Source organism: Mustela nigripes, chromosome 14 (assembly GCF_022355385.1).
Source record: "Mustela nigripes isolate SB6536 chromosome 14, MUSNIG.SB6536, whole genome shotgun sequence".
NCBI lineage: Eukaryota > Metazoa > Chordata > Mammalia > Carnivora > Mustelidae > Mustela > Mustela nigripes.
Genome location: NC_081570.1, coordinates 26,852,068 through 26,877,336, shown reverse-complemented (window position 1 = coordinate 26,877,336; position 25,269 = coordinate 26,852,068). Strand labels below are relative to the sequence as shown.

At 39.5% G+C, this 25,269-nt stretch overlaps 1 protein-coding gene across 1 annotated transcript in view; it reads left to right on the top strand.

The window, feature by feature from the left end:
* The first annotated feature begins 253 nt into the window (after positions 1-253).
* PSMB2 (proteasome 20S subunit beta 2) overlaps positions 254-25,269 on the top strand; it is a 31,575-nt gene continuing 6,559 nt past the window's right edge. Inside the window, exons 1-3 of the mRNA XM_059377239.1 lie at positions 254-471; positions 5,605-5,727; positions 8,197-8,267. Of these exons, the coding sequence (XP_059233222.1) occupies positions 381-471; positions 5,605-5,727; positions 8,197-8,267 (285 nt within the window). The 5' untranslated portion in view covers positions 254-380. The remainder of the gene's footprint in view (positions 472-5,604; positions 5,728-8,196; positions 8,268-25,269) is intronic.

Below are 25,269 nucleotides of genomic sequence, written 5' to 3'. Positions count from 1 at the left end.
CAACCATTTAGGAACGTCCGCCCGCCTTTTTGGCACCCACACGTGCTCGGCACTTTATTTGCAGTGTGTGATTTTACCTCCACGCGAGTTTTGAACTCAACTCGTAAGTAAAGAAACCGGGCGTTATCTAAGACAAGCAGCCCGCAGAGCGGATTTACAAGAAAGCCGACAGACCGAAAAGCGAGCGTTAAGAATCCTGACGCCCAAAGCCTCGCCCCCTTTTCCAACCTCTCGCGACAATTGTGCGTCATCCGAAAGCGCCGGTGGCCCGGGCGGTCGCGCGGCCTGTGTCGCACGAAATCTTCGCTCGGCCGTGCTGTCTCACCGGGGAGGCCGAGAAGCCGGAGAGTCCCACACTGTCCTCTCGGCTTCCCGACGCTATGGAGTACCTCATCGGCATCCAGGGCCCCGATTATGTCCTTGTCGCCTCCGACCAGGTGGCCGCTAGCAGTATTGTCCAGATGAAGGACGGTGAGAGGAAGCAGGGGAGGTCCGGCGGGGCCTGGGTGTAAGGGGAGTCGGAGGGAGTTCGGGATGGGGGGTGGGGTGGGGGAGTTCGGTGAGCACCAGGGAGGTCTAGGAACCCCGCGTGTCTTGCTCTGTCCTTGCATGTTTTATAGAAGGAGGAGACGGGCAGACTAGCTTAGGGCCTTGGCATTCGCTCCTCCTAGGTCTCCGAGGTAGTGCCCTGCTCCGGCCTTCGCTAAATGCTTGCTGGGCGCAAGGTGCTTGTGGGAATTCAGTTTTTAAGTGTTTAAGCGCCTGCCGGGCACCAAGCTCCCTAGATCCCCGAATCTTTTAAGGGTTTCTGTTGTCCCTGCTAATGAGGTAAATTTGCTGGCGGTGTAAGATGGGATCCTGGGGAGACTGGGACTGTGGGACTAGAAACTTGGCATTTCCCTTCCGTTACCTGTATCTTCCCCTTTCTCAGCTCTTATCCTCCTTTTCCAGTTTTCCGGGGCACTGGCTGCCGAGTTTTCCTTGTATGTAGGTAGTTAGTGGAATTCGCAGACTGGAGTCTTATGACTTACTTTCTTTGTGACTTTGTACAAGTTTTTTCACGGTGGCCAGATTGGCTCATCTATTAAGTCAGGTTATTAATACCAACCTCACAAGCTTGTTGTGAGTATGGAGTGAAACAGTTTAGTGCAAATGCTTTAATGCAGTGACAAATAGTAGTAATGATACTAAGGACTTAAGCAGATGCTATTTGAAGTGATTTACATTATTTCATTTAAGCTTTTAAGATCACTATCATATTGCCATTTTACAGATGTTAGTTCTGAGGCCTAGGGTTAAGAAACTTGCCTGAGACCACAGGAGGCAGAACCCAGGTTCAGACCTATGCAATTTGACTCAGATCCTTTGCCCAGAACTGCTATACTGTACTGTCTCCCCATAGTCAGTACTTAATAATTTTTTTTAAGATTTTTGATCTGTGGAATCTAAGAGTGTGTTTTTGTGATTGATCACAGACATGCTCCTGTTGAAAAAGTATTGTGCTTTGGCTCAGATGACTTTATGTTTATTTGACAGATATTGTGTTTTGACACCTGTGTTGCCCACTGCCAGTGCTAGATTCTCAAGGGATGCAAGAAGAATAAGATGTGGCCTGTATCTGAAAGGAAGTTACAGTTTAATAATGGACTCAGATATGTGTACAAATAATTACAGTACAAGCTTGAAAATTATGCTACGTATGGAAAAAAAAACTTCTCGGGTAATGTAGAGGAAGAAGAGATTCTTTCTAGTTGTAGAGATTAGGGAAGGCTTTGAGAAGGCAGGTATAGTTCATCTTTGGTTTAAGGAAAGGAAAACTAAATCTGGAATTTTCTGAAGTATGTGTCTATCACTGCTTTTATAAGCAACAGGCATCTGATTGTCAGGCTGTCATCACTTGGGGAGATGGAAAGAGCCCTGAGGGACTCTGCTTGAGTTCTGTTCTTTCATTCTTCTTTTTTTTATTTATTTTTATTTTTTTATTTGAGATACAGCGAGTGAGTGTAGGAGCAGGGGAGCAGAGGGAGAGGGAGAAGCACGCCCCCTGCTAAGAAGGGAGCCCGATATGGGGCTCGCTCCCAGCACCCTGGGATCATGACCTGAGCAGAAAGCAGACACAGTCATCTGAGCCACCTAGGTGCCCCTAGAAGTTTTATTTGTAAATCATGCTTTCCAAAGCAGTCAGTTTGTTTTGAGGGCAAGTCTGTCCATTATTTTGAATACTAAGACCTTTGATATACAGGTGATTTTAGGATGAAGTAGTGTCTGGGTAGAACAATAACCAAGTCAGTACCTTTACAGATATTCTGTATAACCAACACAGGGCTATAAGACATTAAGAAAACAAGGAAATAACTACTGTAAGATGATTTTGTATGATGAAAGAACTATCACTAGTCAGTATTAGTTTTTAAAATAATGATTTCAGGAGAAAAGCCTAAGGGTATTCAGAGAAAAGAAAGATCACTGTTGTATGGAAGAAAGATGAATTTGAGTTAATTCTTGAAAAATGGGTTGGAAATAATTGCACTCAAATCTAATTTTCCCTGTAGTCTTTTCTGGTATAAAGCGTTTTATGATAGGAACTTTGAAATTCTGTGAGGACTTTTCCACCTTTCATTTCATGAAGGAACTTAGGTAGGGTAAGCAGAATGCTGAAAATGGATAACCTTTTGGGATTTATTTTCTCCAAGTATAAAATAAGAATGATAATTCCAATAATTTTTTTTTGGTTTGTCAGTTTTGTAAGATATTTTGATATAGAGAAGATATTTCCCAGAGATTGCTTGCTTATGAAAGTGCCCCACATCTTCAGTTTGATTATATGCTACAATTCATGTCTCTTGTCTCTTGGTCTGTACAGAATTGCTTTTACATTTCTCAGAGTAAGGCACCTGGGTGGCTCAGCGAATTAAGCATCTACCCTCAGCTCAGGTCATGATCCTGGGGTCCTGGGATTGAGTCCCACGTCAGGCTCCCTATTTAGCAGGGAGTCTGCTTCTCCCACCCTCTGCCCCTCCTCATGCTTGTACTCTCTCTCTGTTGCTTTCAACTAAATAAAAGTAATGTCATTGAAAATTATAAATTACTCAGAGCACTTAAACCCACACAGAATGCTTTTTTTTTCTGAATTCATATAGCATGCGTAACCTGAGTTACACTGACTAATACTGAATATGTGATACTGTTCATGTATAGTTTTCCCTCTGTACCAGGTAGGATAAGTGATAGTAGAACTATTTTATACACTTGGAAATTAGAGCCCAAGTTCAGAGTGCTGAGTCCAGATTATAATATAGGTCTAAAGGGGCATCTGGATCAGTTATTAGAGCATGCAACTCTTGATCTTGGGGTTGTGAGTTCAAGCCTCACCTTCGTTGCAGAGCCTACTTTAAAAAAATAAAAATAACTAACGTCTGATGGGTTCTAGTATAGTTGGCCTTTCACAATATTTTATGGTGATGTTCAGTTTGTTTTCCGTTTGTTTCATCTGTGTGGATTTTTAAAGTTCTTTGTCAAGGATCAGAAATTCCCTAGTGTTATGCAGGCTGTTTCCTCAGAGAGCCATTAGCATTTATAACACCTCCCTTTTACTACTCACTGGACACACAATAAATGTTTAAAACACACTTTTGGCCTTGTATTGAATTCATTACAAAATTGAACAGTTTACTGCCTAGAATTTTAGCATTTTTTCTTAATGTGACATTAATTCTTCATAAACAAGCTTTTTCTTTCCAAAATAAAAACAGCTTTTTTGGGGGCGCCTGGGTGGCTCAATTGGTTAAGTGTCTGCCTGTGGCTCAGGATGTGATCTCAGGGTCCTGGGATCAAGCCCCGAGTTGGGCTCTTTGCTCAGCGGGGAGTTTGCTTCTCCCTCTTCCTCTCCGTCTGTGCTTTTCCTCTCTCTCAAATCAATAAAATCTTTAAAAAAAAAAAAAAAAACAGAAAAGAAAACCCAGATTTTTTTTCTCGTTATGAAAATAATAGGGGCACCTGGGTGGCTCAGTCGATTAGGCAGCTGCCTTCGGCTCAGGCCATGATCCCAGGGTCCTGGGATTGAGCCCCATGTTGGGCTCCCTGCTCAGTGGAGAGCCTGCTTCTCCCTCTCGCTCTGCCTGTTGTTCTGCCTACTTGTGTTCTTCTCTCTATCTGTCATATAAATAAATAAAATCCTTAAAAGAAAAAAAAAGAATGCAAGCTTATTAAGTAATATGTTCTTACAAAAATGATACAGGGCATTTTAGGAAAGCTAATAAAATGAAAGAAATGAAAATCACCCATACTCTTGCCACTGGCAAGAACTTGGATGCCAGTGGCATCTAATATTTTTCTGGTCCTTTTTCTTTGCATAGATAATATATCCATAAGTGAATTTTTTTAAAAAAGATTTTATTTTTATGAGGGTTATTTTATAATCTTTTGGGATGTGGGGGCAGAAGGAGAAGCAGACTCCCTGCTGAGCGTGGAGCCTATGCAGGACTCTGTCCCAGGACCCTGGGATCATGACCTGAACCGAAGGCAGCTGCTTAACTGACTGTGCCACGCAGGCGTCCTGAATTTTTTCCTTTTATGACCATGTTTGCAAACTAACAGTCTTTAAATCTGTAGCCTACAACACATAAAAGTGTGTTTGCAAGGCAGATTGATACTCTCTGCAGGTACAATTTGTGTGTTTTTTTACCCCAAGTCCAAGAAGCCACATTGTGATTCTACAACTTTCGAACATTTGTAGAATATTTGACTGAGGCATTTTGTTCTTTAAATCCTATTAAGGGATTTTGACATTTCAGAAGCTTTCAGACAGGAAACATGTCTCCCAGGGAAGATTATTCAGCACTATTTGAAAAATGGAAAGTGAAAGTGAGACTGAGATAGGGAGATTTAGGCTTCTTCTGAAGCTACAGACTGCATTTGGGGTTTTCTTCCTTAGGCACTAACTGCTATCTGAATATTTATTTATCTATGTAATCTGAATGAGTCTGGTTCCACTAGATAAGATTAGACTATTGGGATTTTTGAGGTATTTTTAAATAGCATAGTGTTAAAATATTCATTTAGAATTTTTGCTCTGGCATTATAATTTACTCTGCTTTGGAAATGGTGTTGATTTACTTTTTAAGGTAATTTATATTCTCAGTTGATTTTTTTTTTTCTTTCTCGAGATGACTCCTTAATTTTCAGTGTAGCTCTGGTCCTTCGTGTATGCTTTTGTGTGTGTATAAATAACATTTGTATATGTAGAGACATTTCAGGGCTTTGAAATCATGAACCTAAAGATAATGGCCATTGGCTTGATTCCTTCAGTCTTTGAAAGTTCAGTTTTTGCATTTCAGGGGCCTTCAAATGTATTTAACTGTATTTTCAGTTTTCAGCTTTCAAATATATTCTCCAGCTGAGACTGACCTTAATAAAATAGGCCAATGGGTTTAACATGGACAGTGAAAGGGAATAATTAATACAGTTGCCCATTAAAGTCTTCTAAAAACAGTGATTGGCAAAATTTTTCAATATAGTGATTGATAAACTTGTTTGTGGTTGCCTGTGTAATAGCGGTAAATTTCTGATGAGGTAATTTTTAACATTTTTTTTTTCTTTGAGCAGATCATGACAAGATGTTTAAGATGAGTGAAAAAATCTTACTCCTATGTGTTGGAGAGGCTGGAGACACTGTACAGTTTGCAGAATATATTCAGAAAAATGTGCAACTTTATAAGATGCGAAATGGTGGGTAATACTTGGAATGTATCTATGTTTTTGGAATATAACTTGTTTTGTCTTTAAATCTGAAATAAAAAAGTTTACTCTCTACTGGCAATTCTACATATGAGCAGACCAGTGTGGTCATATTTTTACTTGAATCTTCCTACTTTTAAAACATTATCAAGACCCTCCTGATCCTAAAAATTTTCTGCACAAATCCCAGAGCTGAGAAAAGAACCATTATAACACTGATACTTGAGGTCCACCTTGGTGATGAACATGGTGGTATCAGACTTTTTAAAGTGTTAGATATTTCAGAGGATGTTACTTGACTAAAGTATATCTGAACCTCAGAACTAAAAGACCTCAGTTAAACTTGGTTTTACTATTTTTTTTTAATGTGACAAGTCACTTAGCTTCTTTGAGTCTTTATTTTCCTTACATCTAAAATGGGATAATAATAATATTAATGAATAATATGTAAAGTGTTTGTAAACTTAATGCTCTGTGTAGTTGTGGAGGAGATTTAATGTAATAGAAGAGTTCTGCCTTGCCTTTCTGGTAGATTCTTGTCTAGGAAGATAATTAGGATTTTTGTGAGTTCCCTCTGGGGCTAATAAGCTGTCATCCTTATTAGAGGATTCCTCACTAGGATTTCCTCATTAGAGAAAGCCTCACTAACAGATAATATTAGCCACAAGCTTTATGATCCAGGGAAGTTTATAGTGACACCTTAGCAGAAGGGACATTACTTCAGTTACTTACTTCATAGTTTAATACACTTATGCACAGCACTGATACAATGTGGGACTGTGAAAGAAGTTAATTTGAATATAATTGTATAAAATGGCTAGATATGACCCATTTATATAGATTTTAGGCAGCAAATTTAGCATCATACATTTAGTTCCATGAATAATTTTGAAGGCCTCCTCTATCTTAAGCACTCTGGCTATTACCATAGGGAATTCAAAGATGAAAAACACCTAAAGGACGTAGCACTCAGGTTTAAGCAAATTGAGAATATTTCAAGAGTTATTTTTTAGTGGCTCTCTAATTCATGCCTATGGCAGGTGAGGGATGCCAGTATTGTTTCTCAAGTATATTTCTCAATTAGCTACAGCAATATTTCACTGTCCTGTCCTGGGAGAGGGAGGGAGAGCAAACAAGTTGAGAGGGTTGCTTATTGCGTAGGTGTTAGGGTTGAAAGTCAGGGCACAAAACAAAAATTATGTGTGGTTAAAATTTGCCTTTAAAATCTTTTAAATTGGGGACGCCTGGGTGGCTCAGTCATTAAGCATCTGCCTTTAGCTCAGATCATGATCCCTGGGTCCTGGGGTCAAGCCCCACGTCAGGCTCCCTGCTCAGTGAAAGGCCTGCTTCTCCCTGTCCCTCTCCCCTGCTTGTGTTCCCTCTCTCATTGTGTCTTTCTCTGTCAAAGAAATAAATGAAATCTTTTAAAAAAAATAAATAAATAAAATCTTTTAAATTACCTGTCAAATGTAGTTTTGTTTATATAACCCTATATAGTAATTCTTATGCATATTAAAGGTCAAGAACTGAGCTAAAATAAGGGAAAGGAGGGAAAAAGCTATATGTAAATAGGCATCAGACCTTTCTGCCTTTAAGATGACTGTCAAATCCTTAGTGGTGTTTAGGGGATTAGGTGGAGAATTGAAAAGTATTCCTACTTGTTCACAGTTGCTTGCATTATAATTTAATATGCACTAATAGACTGGTTGTGAGGATGAAGTTTAATAAACTGTGAAAGCACCTGGCACAGACCCTGAAACATAGCTGCTGTTCAATAAGTAATTGTTAGGATTTTAATCTAAATCTTACCTGCTGGGCTTGCTTCTGCAGCACATTTTATCAAATCTTACCTGCTGTAGCACTGGTGTTTGATGATAACTTAACACGTGCTGTCTGTCTTTCCAAAGTTGGAGTTTATGCATGGGTCTGCTCAGTTGCGGGTCTTTCTTGGCTTTTGGCTTTAGTCCCATTTTACTGGGGGTGGGGGTTAAGTCCCCGAGAGAGTGCATTATTAAACGCACACCTGATGGCATTCCTCTGGGCTGTAGTTTTGTTGTCATTACAACTTTTTTTTTTTTAGAAATTTATATGCTTTTGATACTCCCATTTTTAGAAATGTTGCAGATAGTGATGGAAACATTTTTTTTTCTGTTGCTTGTACTTTTGAAAATCATATTTAATAAACTTACTTATTTTTTTAAAGAAAACTTTATAAAGTATGAATCCTCTATTTTCCCAATATTCTTTTTAAATCAACTTTAAAAATCAGCATCTCGAAACCTCTTTCTTTTTTCCCCAATACCTATACATTTGTACCCCCTTCCTTCTGTAGAGGAAACCAGTCTGACTCCGGGCATACAGAGAGTGGAAGGATGTGAAAACAGGAGTAGTGGAATGATTTGGGGTGCTGTTATTCCTGCTGCTTCACTTTTAAGTATGATTGTTTGTCTCTTGTACCAGGTTATGAATTGTCTCCCACAGCAGCAGCTAATTTCACACGCCGAAACCTGGCAGATTGTCTTCGGAGTCGGGTGAGCAATATATCAAGCAGCCTTACATGAAAGAAGAAAAATCTTCTGTGCTTCTGTATCTTACTATACATGGGAAGCATTTTTGCCCTTTTTTGGACTTCCTAAGCCGTTCTTGGTACTTCTTCATTCTTCGGTCTCTATGGACTTGTTTTCTTTTTCTGCATAGTTGCTAATTAAAGCCCGAAGGACAAATACACTCCCAGAGAATTTGGATGGGGCACACCAATATGAAGGCCTATGAAAGCGTTTAAAATTTTTTTAAAGTTTTCATAGCAAACTATGTTCCTTAATTCCAGTGGCTGAAGGTTCTTATGTGGTAGTGGAGGCGAAACTTTAAAAATAACAATGAAGGAGTGACTGGGTGGCTCAGTGGGTTAAGCCTCTGCCTTCGGCTCAGGTCACGATCTCAGGGTCCTGGGATCGAGTCCCGCATTGGGCTCTCTGCTCAGTGGGGAGCTTGCTTCCCCCTCTGTCTTTGCCTGCCTCTCTGCCTACTTGTGATCTCTATCAAAATAAATAAAATAAAATCTTTAAAAAAAAAAAGAAAGAAAGAAAATAACAATGCAAGTTTTATTTTTTTTTTCTTTTAAGATTTTACTTATTTATTTGAGAGAGAGAGATCACAAGCAGTGGGTGGGTGGGTAGAGGGAGAAGCAGACTCCCTGCTGAGCAGGGAGCTGGATTTGAGACTTGATCACACAACCGCAGAACCATGACCTGTGCCAAAGGCAGAAGCTTAACTGACTGAGCCACCCAGGCGCCCACAAATTTCATTTTAAGATTATGTGTCTTTCTGTGATTATTCTTGCCAAAGCACACAGATTTATTCATCTTCACTTACTTAGGCCTTGTTGCTGTCTTAGAGCTGTTTTTGTTCCGTGGACAGCATGTTAAAAAATGGCAACATTAAGTTAAGGATTGCATGTATTAAAGATTGTGGAGGATGTGCCAAGAAAGTTCATATGATTGCTAAAGGTGTGTATTATTCCCTTCCCACGGGAACTAAGTAAATGGAGCCTTACCATGTGACCTTACCCCCTGTGCCTGTTTACTCATCTATGAAATGGAGATAACTTCCTAACCCCGCAGGAGTGCTAGGAAAATGAATGCTTGTAAATCATAATATTTAACATTCATATGACTTTTGCCCAAAGCATTTTGCTTAATAATTTAATCTACTCACTATTCCACTGAGATATATAGTAGTTAACTCTCTATCACTGATTCGGAATGAGTGGCATAAAGTGGGAGATGGACTAGCTCCAGGTCACACAGTAGGTCAGACAAAGTTACACTAATGGTGCCATAATTACTTGACTGTTCTGCCTTATGTCAGCTCCTTGATTTTTCGGTAGTGTTTCTAGAACATCAGTGCTATTCATATTTTTACTATGGTTTTAGTTTCATCTATACTTGCTTAAGCTGAACTATGACAGAAATCTAAAGTAGAGGGTTTTTTTTTTTTTTTTTTTAAGTTACATCAGAATGTCTCAATAAATAGAACCTCGTTTTCTCAGTGCTACCTTTGACCCAGGGGCTTGTGCAATATAAGGATCATGAGGTTTGAAGGGAAGCTAAAGATATTTTGGTGAGAAGGAGATAGATTTACCTATATTGTTTTGATCTGGATAAAAGGTCAGTGGCCTTTTCTTGTTCACTGCTCTGTTGAGAGAGGGAAATGGGTCAGATAAGGCCTTTTCCTGCCTCTCAGAAATTCCTGTGGTGTTTGGTAAAGAGTATGCTGTGGCTTGCTGTGTAAAATCTTCCTTTGACTTGTCAGGCAGAACTGGAATAAGAATTCCAGCTTTGGGCACAATAAAGACTTTGTCATAAATATAGCAGACATGAAGTAAGTTAAGCTCCTTTTAGAATTGAAATAAGAGTGGCAGGCAGTGTGCTTCATGTAAATGCAGTGGATCTGGTTAATCTAGCAGAAATGTTTGATGTCTTAACAAATAAATACCCCTTGTAGACAGTGACATAGGGCTTTAGTAAATACTGACTACATCTGCCTATGATTCTCAGCCTAACCTTTGCTCTCCCTCCCTTCTATCAACTTAGATTGTTAGCTCTAAAATATGAGTTGATATTTTAGTCATTTTATTCTGGGGAGAAAGGTGATGATATTTTTTCAGTCTTTCTAATAAGTGTGAAGTCACTAGATTTGGTTCATTTATGCAGTCACACCAGGTGGCACATGAGACTTATTTCGGGTCATCCAGTTCCCATGTATAACTTTGTGTCTATAGCTCAAATTGTCTGATACCTAATTTGGTATGTGTGTGTGTATGTATGTGTGTGTCATTGGGGGTGGTGTTCGGTTGGGAGGACATTTACTTATTGCAGAATATATAATACATTTATTGTAAATTCGTTCTTTAAAATGCAAGCACGTTGAGCATTGTGGTTAAGCACTGTCTCTGGAATTAGACTGCCTGAGGTTGTTTTTTTTTTTTAAAGATATTTATTTGAGAGAGAGAAAGCAGGGGGACGAGCGGAGGGGGAGGGAGGACAGCAGATTCCTTGGTGAGCATGAAGTGGAATTGGGGCTCAGTCTCATGACTCCCGAGGTCATGACTTGAGCCCAAGTCAGGAGTGAGATGCTTAACCAAGAATTGAATGCTTAAATGAGCCACCTGCATGCCCCCTAGCCTGCCTGAGTTTAAATCTTTTTCTCACGAATTTACTAGCTATGTGTCTTTGGACAGATTCTAAGCTTAATTTCTCTATTTATAAGATAATAGCACCTACTTTAAAAAATTAATATAAACTAAATGAAGTGGTCATACAAAGCTGTTAGCATAGTGTGGGGCACATATGACTAATCAGTCACTTGTTTCTGTGCTGCCATTGCTGCTTGGTTGAAGAAGCAATTTAATAGCTATTGGTTGGTTTTTTATGGAGGTTCTTTGTTGTGCAAGTTTAGTTGAACTTTTTTGCTGGTAAAGAGGATATAAAAAAGTATTGATATGAATAGGGAAGATGGAAGTAAAGCAACATTGATCATTTATTATGTGCAAGGCTTTATACATTTTTATGACCACTAGTCATAAGTGGCAATTAAAATTTAAAATAACTAAAATTAAATAGAATTTAAAATTTGGTTCCTAGGTGAGAGTCTCTTGGACTTTGAATGAAAAATAAACTTTTGTTTCTATACGAACATTTGGTTCCTCAGTCATAGTATCCACTTTCCGAGTGCTCAGTAGCCCCATGTGGCTAATAGCTACCATATTGGACATTACAGAATATCTTCATCATTATAGGAGGTTCTCTTGGACAGTGCTGTTCTAGATAGTTATATATGTGACCTAATTTAATGCTTACTATGACATCATAAGATGAATGTTATCCCCATTTTACTTACAAGCCTACTTTAGATTGGTTACTAATAAAGAGGTTAAATATTTCTGTTTCATGTCTTGAGTATACCAAAGACACGAGTATAGCCCGTAAAAGTCTGAGGCAAAATTCTAAATTCCAATACCATACTCTTTCATACTGTCTCCTTAATTAGTGACTGGACTAATATACAAGTATGTTTGTGCGTTTGGGGAAGTATAAAATTTCCAGTTCTGTTCAAGTGTTTAGATCTCCAAATAAGAGGGCACCTGGGTAGCTCAGTCTGGTGAGTGTCTGCCTCTTGATTTTGGCTCAGGTTGTTGATGTTGGGGTTGTGAGGGCCAGGCCTGCGTCCAGCTTCATGCTCAGCATGGGGTCTACTTGGGATTCTCTCTCATCTCTCCCTTTGCCCCTCCCCCAGCTCCAGTGCATGCATGCACATGTGTTCTCTCTCTCTCAAGTAATAAAATCTTTTAAAAGATCTCCATGTAGGATTATATAGATAAGATGTAAATATGTGCCCATTGTAGGCGTTCAGTAAATATTTGCTGAATCGAGGCGCCTGCGTGGCTCAGTCAGGTAAGCGTCTGCCTTTCGCTCAGGTCCTAATCTCAGGATCCTGGAATCAAGCCCCTCATCGCATCGGGCTCCCTGCTCAGTGGGGAGCCTGCTTCCCCCTCTTTCTCTGCAGCTCCCACTGCTTGTGCTCTCCCTCTCACTGTTCTCTCAAATAAGTCAGTACAATCTTAAAAATATATATGTATTTGCTGAATAAATGTCACCCATTTATTGGAAGGGAATTTTATTAAAATATTTTTTAAAAGATTTTATTTATTTATTAGAGTGAGAGAGCACAAGTCTGGGGGAAGGGCAGAGGGAAAGGGAGATGCAGACTTCCCACTGAGCTGGGAGTATGGCAGGGCTCAGTCCCAGGACCCTGGGAATCATGACCTGAGCCAAAGTCAGGTGCTTAACTGACTGAGCCACCCAGGCACCCCTTATTAAAATATTTTTAATTAATTGATGTTGCTTTGCCATGTACTATGAAATTAAAGATGAAATCAGCAGGAAGAGATGGAAAAAAAAACACAGAATGGGAGAAAAAAATCAAAGGCTTCGTTCTAGTTTTTACTTAAATGCATGTGTATATTTAAGTTGAGCTCCCCCTTATTATACCCTAGGGAGCAGGAAAAGGCTTATTGGGCTTTTTGCTATGGGTTTGTCTCCCCATTTTTTGATTATTTATGAGGCTTCTTTGAGCATGGGTTTTGGAGTCACATATATCAGAGTTCTAATCTGTTCTCTCATATGTTCTAGTTTCTGTGATCTTCACTAAATCACTTATGTTTGCTAAGCCTCACTTTCTTCATCTGTTATGAAGGAAGGAGTGATCAAAAATGGCGAATTACAAGAACTAAGAATTAGCCATTGGCTTAATAAAATATATTTGGATGAGTGAATGATACATCCCTGAAAACAGCAAGTATTTAATAATGACTTTATTATTAAGAACATGCTATTTGGATTTTTAATAGGATTATTTTGGAAAATTTCGTAATGGCTTATAGGCATAGTTGGCACGATGCTTATTTCAGGTCTCCTTATGATTTGATTAATAGGCTATAGAAGAGAGAGTGATAAGTAATGGGGCTGTTTCTTGCTTAAAAGGAATTAGGTGGCATATTTGGATGCCCTAAAATTATCTGTTATTATCCACCCAGATCTTCATTTCACATATGCAGAGGCCAAGGTATGAGCCAGCCAAATCTGATATCCTTAGGGACTGTGGCATGGCAAGGCTTAGAGTAGAATGCTGCCCTCCATGGTTATGTAATCTTTAGGGCTTTACTGCTGCCACTCACTGGCCAAAGTGTTCTCATAGAACCTTTTCTGCCAAGCACTTGGTGAGCTTTTGGTAATTTATCTTTTTATAGCACTATACTTGCTATTGCTTAGCACCTAAAAATTGGAAATAACGAGTTGGAAAAATTATCAGCCAGGCTGGTGTGGTGGTTTTCAAACTCTGTTCCATGAAGCTGCCTCAGGAAAGTCACCAAGGAAGACCACTGTGGTGAAACTTTAGCTCTGCTTCTATTCTATTTTATCTATTGGGGTTCCCTGTAGGATTTTATTTGAAAAAAGCAGCTTCACGGTCCCCTTTCTGCCAGAGTTTGGAAACCAGTAGTGTAATTGAAAGGGCCCTGCTTTAGGAAGTTTTCCCATCTTTCTTGTGAGGTAGTTGAAAAAACCCTGGGAGAAAAGAGAATTTGTTTGAATATTTTTTATGGTTTCTTCTAGCCCTCAAATAGTATAAGTTAAAGATCTGATGTCAAGACCATGACCAGACTTGAATTTATTTTTTTCAGGGAAAGGTAAAGAATGTGTTGGAAAGAATTTCAGGTATTAGTCATTTTTGGAAGTGACCATGACTTATTCCAACACCCTGGCCTGACTTTGAGTGTATTTCGTCTGGCTTATAGTAGGCGTGGATATGTGGTCTTGTCCTAGAAGAATCTTGGTTGCTTTGAGCCTGTAATCTGACCAATAGAGTTACTGTCCTCTTGGCTGGCACAAAGATATCATCTGTTTGTTGTTATCAGTGAGGTCATGTGACATGGTGAGCAGATGGCCCTGGTGAAACCTTGACTTTGCAGGTCTTGTCCTCTAAACACGACCAGCCGTTTGTTACATATGATTAAAATACCACTAACAAGGGTAATTTCACATGCTTTTTGGCGAATGTGGTTAGCAGGATGTGACATGATACAGCACTACCTTCTTCCTCCATGTGCCACCTCCCTTGAGGCCTTGTCTCCCCTGCGCACTCCCGTCTCACCCATGCCCAGGCTTGCCTTCCAGCTTACCTGCTCCAGATGGGCGGCACAGTGGGAGGACACTGGCAAAGGCAGATGTGTTTATTTTCCGGAGACAAAATGTTTTGCTGCCACAGATGGCAGCGCCTTCGAGCAAATGGCAGCCTTTGACACCACTGCCACACAGCCTGGGCATCTCGACAGACAGAGCTGGCTTACTTTTGGTGATGAGGAAATTGGAAAAAAAAAATCAAGATGTTCATCATGAAACTCATGGAATTTCAGTGCAAGCAGCAGCTCTTCTAGACCTGGAGAACAGTTCTTTCCCACCAGACCTCAGTCAACTAGTCAGCTAACTAGATGGGCCAAGAGTTGTATATTCGTTTATTATCTGGTTTCCTAGCCTGAGTAGGACATACAGTAAAAACTGAAAACATATGATTACATTTAGATGGATATTTGGTGGTACTGCAAAACACATGTGCATCTCAGGTCGCATCTCACAGGAGTCTCTTAAGATTGGGGTGGCTCATGTCTGCCCCATTGGAGATAGTGCTGTTCTATTTTTAGTGGTCATTTTGATTATCCAAGGGCCCAGCCACAGATATGCCTTCAAGTTGAGATGCCTTAATGAATATGGTAACACGATAACACTTGGTGCTTACAGTGTAAGCACCAAGAAGAATAAGAATTCTGACAGTGGCCCTTTAACATAGTTTCCTTACATAGTCATTAGGGCTTGACTAAGTCCATTAAGAAGACAAAGACTTGAATGTTGAATCATTATACTTACTCATCTTCTAAGGAAAAAATGGCTTAAGAAGATCCTTCTTTGAAAGTTACTGGCTTTATCAGGAATCCGTTTTTTTTTTTTTGTTTTTTGTGGTTTTTTAAAAATATGTGCTGTTTTTCCCAGCCTTAGTGCTGATAGAGTTAGGAGTTTGCAGGTGTAAAGTCCTCCTCCCTCCCCTTCCCCATCTCTCTCCAGGGGGTTGTATGTGAGAAGGTGTTGCTTTCTCACTCAGAGAGCATATATGTGCTACCCTGTTGGATGCCTGCTGTGAGCAGAAAGAACCCCTGTTCTGGTTGAATGGAATGAGCTTATTGGGTAGCTGGGATTGTGCAACCCCATAATGCCAACTTTTCACTTAAAGAATCTTTCCTACCCACAATGGGGTTGAAGGTAATTGGTCTAAATTCATACTGTTTTGAAACTTGTGTCCTGAAAATTATGCTGTTTCCTACTAAAAAAGCTTGGAGCAGCAGAGTACTGTGTCTGCTTAGTAAAAACATGCTTTTATTTTGAAAATGTGTACCATCAGAAGTACAGGTTTACCCTGCCTTTTAGGATTGCTTTAACCCTGGCCTGTGTGGGCACTCTCAGACATACACACAGATAAAAATATGCAAATACTCTGCCTCTTCCCATGCCCCCTAGCCACCTGCAGTTGCTAATGCCTTTATTTTTATTTCTTAAATTTTAATTCCAGTATAGTTAGCATACAGTATTAAATTCGTTTCAGGTATACAATATGTGATTCAACTTGATGTCTCTCTTTTTTTTTTTTTTTGGCCTAACCCAGGATCATGCAGGCCTATGAATTCAGTGGCTGGTCCTAAAAATTCCATGGGGTTTTCCTGTACTCTAGTTATCTAAAGCAAAGGACAATGGGAAGTTTTTGTTTCTTTGTTCTTTAAGATTTTGTTTATCTGTTTGAGAGAGCAGGAGCAGGGATAGAGGTAGAGTGCTGAGCAGGGAGCCCCACATGGGTCTCAATCCTAGGACCCTGAGATCATGACCTGGATCTTAAAGGCAGACACTTAACTGACCGAGCTACCCAGGCACCCAGGACAGTGGGAAGCTTTTGAAGAGGGAAGGAGTTCACTGTAGTATTTTTTAACCTAGAAAGTAGTTAACGTGTATACTCATTTTATTCATTAACCTGTGTGTGTATATTTTATGCAGCTTTATATGTGTATGTTACTTCACAAAAAAAGTTTAAGCAAATAAAAAGGGTAAAAGGGCAAGAAAGCATAACATGTTTTTTGATAAGTTGAAGAAAATGAGGTCAGATTTACCATTGCTTTTGAGTGTAAACCATAGAGCAAATAGCATTAATTAGTTTGGAAAGAAAAAAGGCAGGGAGAGGAAATAATGATCTCTGAGTCTTTGCAAATTGAAGTAACCTGCCAAACTCTGCATTGCCTTTCTGATGCCTCCTAATGTGTGCAGTTTTTTATAGGTGAGAAGTTCTGCAGGTGCTGATAGCATTCATTCAGTAAATCTACAGCTTGCATTGTCCTTGGGGCTGGAGAAACAAGTGTAGAGCTCAGTGAGTGCCTTTAGATGGAGAAATTGCACTGCAGAGTGACAAGTGGCACATTGGCCATACAGAGATAGATGGGTGCTCTGGGAACAGAACCTAACCTGAGCCTTAAAGGACCCACTGTCATTAAAGCAAAGGTGAGGCCAAAAGGAAAACCAGAAGCACAGACTAAAGAGGTGTGTGAGAGTGTGTTAAGTCAGGCATAGGGGTTTTCTAATGAGTTTGGAGTGGGGGCAGATAGTTCTCTGAGCCTCCTACTCCTAATTTTTTAGCTGTTTTAACCAGTTGGGTTAACCAGGGCTCTACTGATTGAAAAAACAAATATAAATACATACCTCTATGTAGTTTTTACTATGTATCCTACATATGTAAAATCCACAATCTAAATAGTTTGTTAAATATGGCTGAGATTTTTAGGGGAATGGAAGAGATTGAAACTAGAGAGGTAGTCCATGTTATGAAGACTTTGATGAAAAAGCTTTATGCTAAAGCAGTGGAGCTCTCTGGAAGCTTGTTGACTAGGAGGGGGATAGCATGATCAGATGAGATTTGGCTAGACCATTGGCTCCTTTTTGGTGAAGTGTTTGGGGAAAGAAAAGAGAAGCAGGGAGAACAATGAGAAGCTTCCATGTCAGTTGAAGAAGTAAGAGTAAATTGTGTTGAACCTAGGCTGTTAATGGGGAGCACTATGTTCTAATAGAAGGGCTCCTGAACATTTGTGGTTGCTGTGGCCGTCCAGAAACATACACAATCATATATGGTCCTAAATAGTCTTTCCCAGCAGACTTATTTAATAACTCGGGAAGGTGAATCAGCTCTGATGTTCAATATCCGTTGATATTCATGGGCATGCTTAGTATGTACAACCTAATATTTGCCTTGTAGTGTACAAAGCATGGCTTCTGCACTTAACTTTTTGAGCACTAACTTAAAGGTATATAGAATCTTGAATTTCCCTGGAAACTGCTAGCTCATGAAAAAAATTCAAGTGGCCTTGTTGCAGACAATGGTGGTGTTGGTTTTACCATTGCACGATCAGCAATTTTATTTTGATGTTATTTGGGAGAAAGCAGTATTTTTGATTAGCAAGTAAAATTAATGTAGAAAACAAATACCGTGTTAACTAGTTGGTATAATAAGGCATCTGTGCCATGCTGCATTTCAACTCATTAAATTTCTAAACTTCTAATTACGATAAGATTACAACTTTAATGGGAGAACTCTTCAAACTTGAAGTTAGTGATGGCTTTAGAGAAGTGAAATTTACAGAAATTTTGGAATTATTGAAGGAGAACTTTAAAACTTAATTTTGCTAAAAATTGAAATATGCACAATATTCAGGTTTTTTGCTCCTAAAATTCAGATTCAGTTGACATTTATTGGGCACCTACTACTTACTAGGCCTTCTTTCAGAAACTTTAACACAGAACAGCACTCTATTCCTCACAGCTGGCAGACAGGCAATACCATCCCCATATTTAGACGGGGCACTTGCCCCTCCAGGGCCAAATGACTCTCTCACGTAACAAATGACAAAGCTGCCGTTGATCTTGGGTCATCATTGCTTTTTTTCACAAAAATACATCCCTATCTTCTGACTTACAGCATTTAAAATCATAGTTTATTCAAATAATAATTTAAAAGTTGTTTGCTTTTAATTTTTAAAATGGTGGTAATTGCAGTAATTTAGAGATTGCTGAACTTAGAGAACTCAGCCATTGTAAGAATGTTACCAGTGTGCTAAAACATTTGACATGAGCTAATCATTATAAAGGAAAGTGAGGACAGTTCTTACATGATGATGATTTCACATCTGCCAGCATCAAACAGGTACACCAAATAGACTTTCAGAGAAGGACCTATGGGGGAGAAAAGAGAAAGAAAAAACTTGGCTAGACACTCTCATTTTCAGGGTAATGCTTTTATTTTGTCTTGGGCCTCTAAAAAATCAAAGGTTTGTTTGTTTCTCTATTTCTCAAGTTAGTGTGAGAATCTATAAATATGGGCCAGTTTGTTTTTTTAGCACTACAAAGACGAATGTATCCCAAACAGGAGAAAAGGCAAATCAGGCAGTCATTTAATCTAACTTCTTTGTTGTGAAGCTCAGATTGGTTTAACTCTTATTTTTTTTCAGTTAGAGGATTAGGAGGAAACTCATTCCAACTTCCAACTTCATACTTCCTTTTTTTTACCCTGTAAGTGGAAACAGTGGGTAACAGAGCTGGTCCTAGCTTGTGATCATAAAGAAAGTCCAGTTTCTTCTCAGTTCCCCAGAACGTCTCTCTTAAACTTAGAAGTCCGTGCAGTCTTCACGATCATCCTGTTTTTCATCTTTCACCTTCCACTGCTGACCTGCCTCACCCTTGTCACCCTGGCTTTCTCCACTTCTTGCCCAGTCACTCTCACTCCCCAGCCTGCTGTGTGTTCTTTCTCGTCTCTCTGTTTTTGCTGACCAGGCCACTTTACTAGTCATTCATGCCTGAATGTACTTTGACGTCTCCCAACTGGCTGACTTTTAATTGCCATTTAAGACTCAGTTCAGCATTTTCCGGGGAAATTTTCTCTATATTACTTCACCCACCCCCCCAAACACACACACATGTCACCCTCGGTTTCTTTGTGGTCTCATGGCAACCTAGGGATAGCTCTGCCAGTGTCCTTTTGTAATTGTTCACTATCTTTCTTACACATGTGAACTTTTCACTATCTTCCACATGTACAGGAATGAGTATTTGTAGAAATGAAACCTCCTAACTGGCTGGCTCTTCATTCAGACTCCTAATTTGGGTTGTAAACTCTTTTCTCTTTCCAGCTGCCTCTCGACAGCTCATGGGATCCAAATTGAGTTTTTTACATTTGCTCTACCATCTTTTCCCTTATTGAGAGCCTTAACTCCTCTTTCTTTCTCATCTTCTATTCTACTAGTTATTAATTCCTGTCAATTCTACGTTCCAAATAGATCTCATATTCCATTTCTCCCCTTCCATCCCTACTGCTTCTGTAGTATCCTATGACGTGGAAAAGGCTTGGCTCAGCAGGGGAATAGGAGTGGTTTTCACTGGCTCCTCTTCGGTTTACATAGTGAAGTTCATTTTTTTTAGGAAGTCAATGACAGTATCATCCCAGTTCCTCTGCTTCCTGACAAAATCACCTAATTCACTAGCTATACATGTTCCCATATTCACCAGCACCTACTGTAAATGCTAAGAAACATCTGTTGAATTTAAAATAAAGGGGCGCCTGGCTGGCTTAGTCAGTGGCTTAGTTGGAAATTGCTGAAGTCTCTTGAGATTTTGTTAAGTGTTTGATATAGTGAACCTTGCAATTCTAATATAGATACAAAGTCCTTTCATTAAAATGGCAAAATTGACATTGAAATTTTAAATTTATTTATTTGTTAGAGAGCGAGAGCACAAGCGTGCTGTGGGGAATAGGGGACAGAAGGAGAGAGAAGAAATCTCAAGCAGACTCCCCATTGAGCACAGAGTCTGACGTAGGGACTCTGAGATCATTACTGGAGCTGAAATCAAGTCAGACACTCAACCAACTGAGCCACCCAAGTGCCCTGACATTGAAATTGTAAAGTTTTGCCATCAAACCCATGCAAAGCAGGTATCTAGTATCTAGTGAATTCTATTGATTATTGGAAACAAGCTCCTGATTCAGAGTTCAGAGTATCAGTATAAGGAAATGATAACTAATCCATTTTGTTTATTAATGAATTTATAAAATTGGGCATTGGCAAAGCAGTTACGGTATTGGTATCTGCTCATCATCACAGGTATTTATTAAGTACTTACTACATGTTTTATATAGTTTTAGACACTTTGGGGGAGTCATGTGGTCGGACATTAAATCTGCCTTTTTAAAACTTAAAATATTATTGGTCATGTAAGATGTGATACATGAAATAGAGAACAATAGATACTGGTATGCAAAATAGTATATCCTGAAATATTTGAGTGTGAAACTGACATTTACATACGGGATCATATTTTCACACTGATTTCCATTTTGTGGAGGCAGCGTGGTTTCCTAGAAAAGCACACAAGACTCAGAATCAGAAACCTAAATTCTGGTCCTGACACTAATTAGCTGCATGGCTTAGGGCACATCATTGTCCCTTCTTTGATTGAGTCCCCACATTTGTAAAAGGGATGTTGGACAAACTAGTTGAGCTTTCTTCTAATTCTGTAAACTGCATTTTTGTGAAATACTCTTGGTGCCAAAGGTGAGATTTTAGGAAGCTTTGACAGTCAGCTGGGGTGAAAGAAATAGCACACACTGCCCTTCCAAGCCCCGTCTCTGTTTAGTGCATTTAGAAGTCTGTTTATTAAAACACTGTATCGCTAGATAAACTCCTTTGTCCTATTAGTGGTTCTGCATCTCCTTCCATTACCCCGGGAATGGGAGTATGCTTCATGCACTGCTTAATGTTCCAAGGTACAGCACAGGCAAAAGCAGCTGCACCTCCAGAGCACCTCACTCCTAGCAACATCATCCTATTCAATTAGAGGTGGCAAAGGCTGGCCTGGCTCCAAAGGAAGACTGTCAATTCCTCTTTTTTTCTGTGTCCACGCTCGGCAGGATGCTTCCTCACGCCCACCTCTCTCCCCCTTGCTGTGACTTTGGCTTCCGCCAGATGTCACACCGCTGCTTGTCACCGCCCAGACTCTCGTCGCTGATTTTGTTGTTTCAGTGTATTTATCACAACTGTTCTCTTTAGCTGTAAAATTTATGGAATTTCACACTCTTCTTAATCACTACAGTGTTTCTTTTTCATGAGAGAGGGAATATACAAGGAGTAGTGTGTATAAGAGTTGGAAGGGGCGAAATGCTCTACCTAACTTGAGGAAAGTTTGTATGTGTGTACCATCTCATGCCCAAATACACAAAGTGGAACCAAGTTCAGTTCTACAGGGCACAGGTATTAGGAAGTCCATTTCAATCCCAGGAAGAAGTGCACTGGAGATGTGCTTATTGGCTAATTTCCCTGACTTAAATTTTATCCCTTTTTGCAACCAAAAACGGGGGTGATTTTATTGGTTCTTAGTGGGACATCTCAATATTATTTATCTAGTCAGATCTGTTAATAATACAGTCAGATCCTAAAAGTACCAGTCGTAGTGGTGATTATGGTTATAATAACTAATCTGTATTTTTACTGTCTAGCAGGCATTTACATTGGACACTTTACATTTACTGTTATTATCCCTGTTGTATAGATGAAGAAATCTCAAAATGACTTAAAGCTTTCCACTTTAAAATAACCTTATGTCATGTATTAGGGGGAAGGGGAGCAGAAGAGGGAGAGTGAATCTTAAGTAGGCTCCTGAGATCATGACCTGAGCTGAGATCAAGAGTCAGACACTTAACCATCTGAGCCACCCAGGCTCCTCTCATAGATTTTTAAAAAATATTTTATTTATTTATTTGAGAAAGAGAGAGAGCACATGCAGGGGGAGGGGCGGAGAGAGAAGAACAAGTAGACTTCCCGCTGAGCAGGGAGCCCGACACTGGGCTCACTGCGCTCGATACCAAGACCCTGGGATCATTACCTGAGCTGAAATCAAAAGTCAGATGCTTAGCTGACCGAGCCACCCAGGCGCTCCATTGTGTATTTTTTTAAAGGGAGGAAAAGATAGCACATTTGTCATTTGTCTAGCATTGCCCAGTCCCCAAAGAAGCAAAATTTTGGTGGTACCTTATTTTAGAAGCTAAAATTCATTTCGTGTTACCAGAATGGTGCATTTAAATTTTTTCTTTGTCTATCAATTAGATATGGTGTTTGTGGTGTTTGCTAGGCTGTTGGGCAGAGAGTGTCTCATCTAAATGTTTGGATTCACTTATTGGTCATTTGGATGTTTAGATAAGTTCAAAATTGTGTTTAATATTCAGTCCCAGCCTATATTGTGAAGGGTGCCTTGACATACAAGATACAGTTCTTGCCTTGGGGACTTCGTAACTTTGTTTCATTACCTAGACTTGCTATCTAAATAATTAGAATAATGGTAACAGCCAAAGACTAGATTATATCATGACAGAACAAGGATTACTTTGTAAAGGATTCCATTTTGCTAGAATAATTTGCAGATTCTCACAGGGAATGCTGATCATGAGGTAGAATGGAACTGATGAAAAAGCTGGAGGGGCACCTGGGTGGCTCAGTCGGTTAAGCAGCTGCCTTCAGCTCAGGTCATGATTCCACGGTCCTAGGATCAAGCTCTATGTCAGGCTTCCTGCTTAGCAGAGAGCCTGCTTCTTCCCCTCCCTCTGCCTGCCACTCTGCCTACTTGTGCTCTCTCTCAATCTCTCAAATAAATGAATATATATGTACCATATATATATTTACACATGTGTGTGTGTGTGTGTGTGTGTGTATCATCTTACCAAAAAAAAAAAAAAGGTAGCTAGAAAGTGAGGCCTGGCACTCAGGTGCACATATCTATAGCAGCGGAAACAGCATGAAAGTACTTAATAAATAAAGTACTTTTATTTATTCTCCAAGTCTACGTGTAAGGTTTGTTTTTATTTGTATTTTTTCAGACTTCCAGAAAATCTCTAGGCCTCCAGGTCTGTGATCAATCTCAAGATAGGTTAGGGTAGGTTCACTGTGAAGTGGGTATGCTCTAAGTTAAGATACTTGTGAATGTCTTTGGCAGTGAATACAATGACCATGAGGCCCCTGAAAAGAGTCTGGTAAGGGGAAAGGAGGAAACTGTCATTTACTGCATTTCTCCCATGTGTCAGGCAGTGTGCTAGGCACATAATATATCTCCATGTCTCTTTATGAAGACACATATGCTAGGAGTGGGTGGACTTCTCCTGAGTTCTTGTTCTGTGTATTTCATGGGCACTGTGAACTGCATAGATGATTGTGTTTCTCTAGTGATAATTTTAGCATTTATCAAGTCTTTACTGTGTCTTAGGCACTGTGTTTACTGTTTATATGCATTATCTCTTTGAATCTTCACTGTAGCTCTTTTGTGTAGGTATTAGCCCATGTTTTTAATGAGAAAACTAAAGTTCAGAGAAGTTAAAGTGACAAGCCTTTCTAAGGCCACACATTGGTAAGAGAGCCAGATTTTGAATTCAAGTCTAACTGTATAGTGTAACCCAGCAATTTTTTTGTAAGATACTTAACTTAGGCTATTATTTTCCTTTTGTTCATCTAAATGCCTGACCTGTAGCCTTAGTTTTTCTTTACTTAGCAACCCATGTCTGAAGGGAGGTAGAAAGAGAAGGACCTAGGAATCTAGCAAAAAGCAACAGTGTGTGGACATTCAGAGAGATGCTCGCAGTCTGTTTAGACTTGAGTGAATTCTTGGAAGTAGGACCTATCACTTTCTGACATTTGTTTAGTGATTTTCCTCATCTTGGGATACTAGGCATTAGCCACATGTAAGTTAAAACGTGTAATGCTTTCTGGTATGATTATTACTCAGTCAGCAAATATTATATTGAGTGTATACTATGTGCTTATATATCATTGAACAAACCATACATAATCCTGCCTTCATGGAGCTTTTAATTGGCATAAATATTTGAATATTTGTATCCAATATAAATTATATTGTATTTGTAGCTTACACATAAGTATTTCCTTAAACACACCACTAGCAGTCACACATGTGTATGTGGTCAGAATAGCACAAAATTGAAGGGCTTGGAATTTGTCTCATTCCGGGACAGTGGTAAGGATTCGAGAATATGAGGGGCTGTAACAGTCAAGAAACCCATAACAATGGCTTTGTCACTTTGAACACCATGATTCTCAGAGGAGCAGGAGTGACAGTATACAAGACTTTATTTGAAATTTTAAAAAACTAGTGTGAGCCAGAGATCTTCGATGGAGCATTGTCAGAAGAATTTCAGAAACTGCCAAGTTGTTACACAGATGTATTGATTTAATTAGTCTAGATAACACCATTTATTTATGCTTAAGCATCTCACACTTGCAAAAGTTGGTAATTCAAAGTCACACAATAATTTGTGAGTTATCTTCTCTACCACGTATTGTGGCTTCTGAATACCGACTTTGACGAGTACATGTATCAGATGCTTCAGCATAAATAAATGATGTTATATAGACCAGTTAAGCAATACAGTTTGCTTTTGAAGTTCGTTGATACAGTTTCATGTAAAAATCTTTTGGTGGTGGCTTTTAAAATCACGTGTTTTAAACACAGCGTAATCTCTCATAGTGTAGACAAGATCATCCCTGGAGATAGAACATAATCCGGGTTCTGCTGCTTAGACTTCTTGGGGTAGCAGAGTGGATCCTTAACTTACCATTACAACTTGATAAAATTGTTCTAGTTGACCAGATGGTGGGCGTTTTGGCCTGTGAACAAAGAATAGTAGAGTTAACCTCTTAGCGAAAAGATGAACTTTTTTTGTGATAGGCGAGAGAATTTATTATGAAATCTCTTGGGGAGGAAAATCCTAGAATCCCCATCTCTGCCATCTCTGTCTCTCTCCCTTTGCCCCTTGTTCTTCTCTGTTTCCTCTTTGCTATTT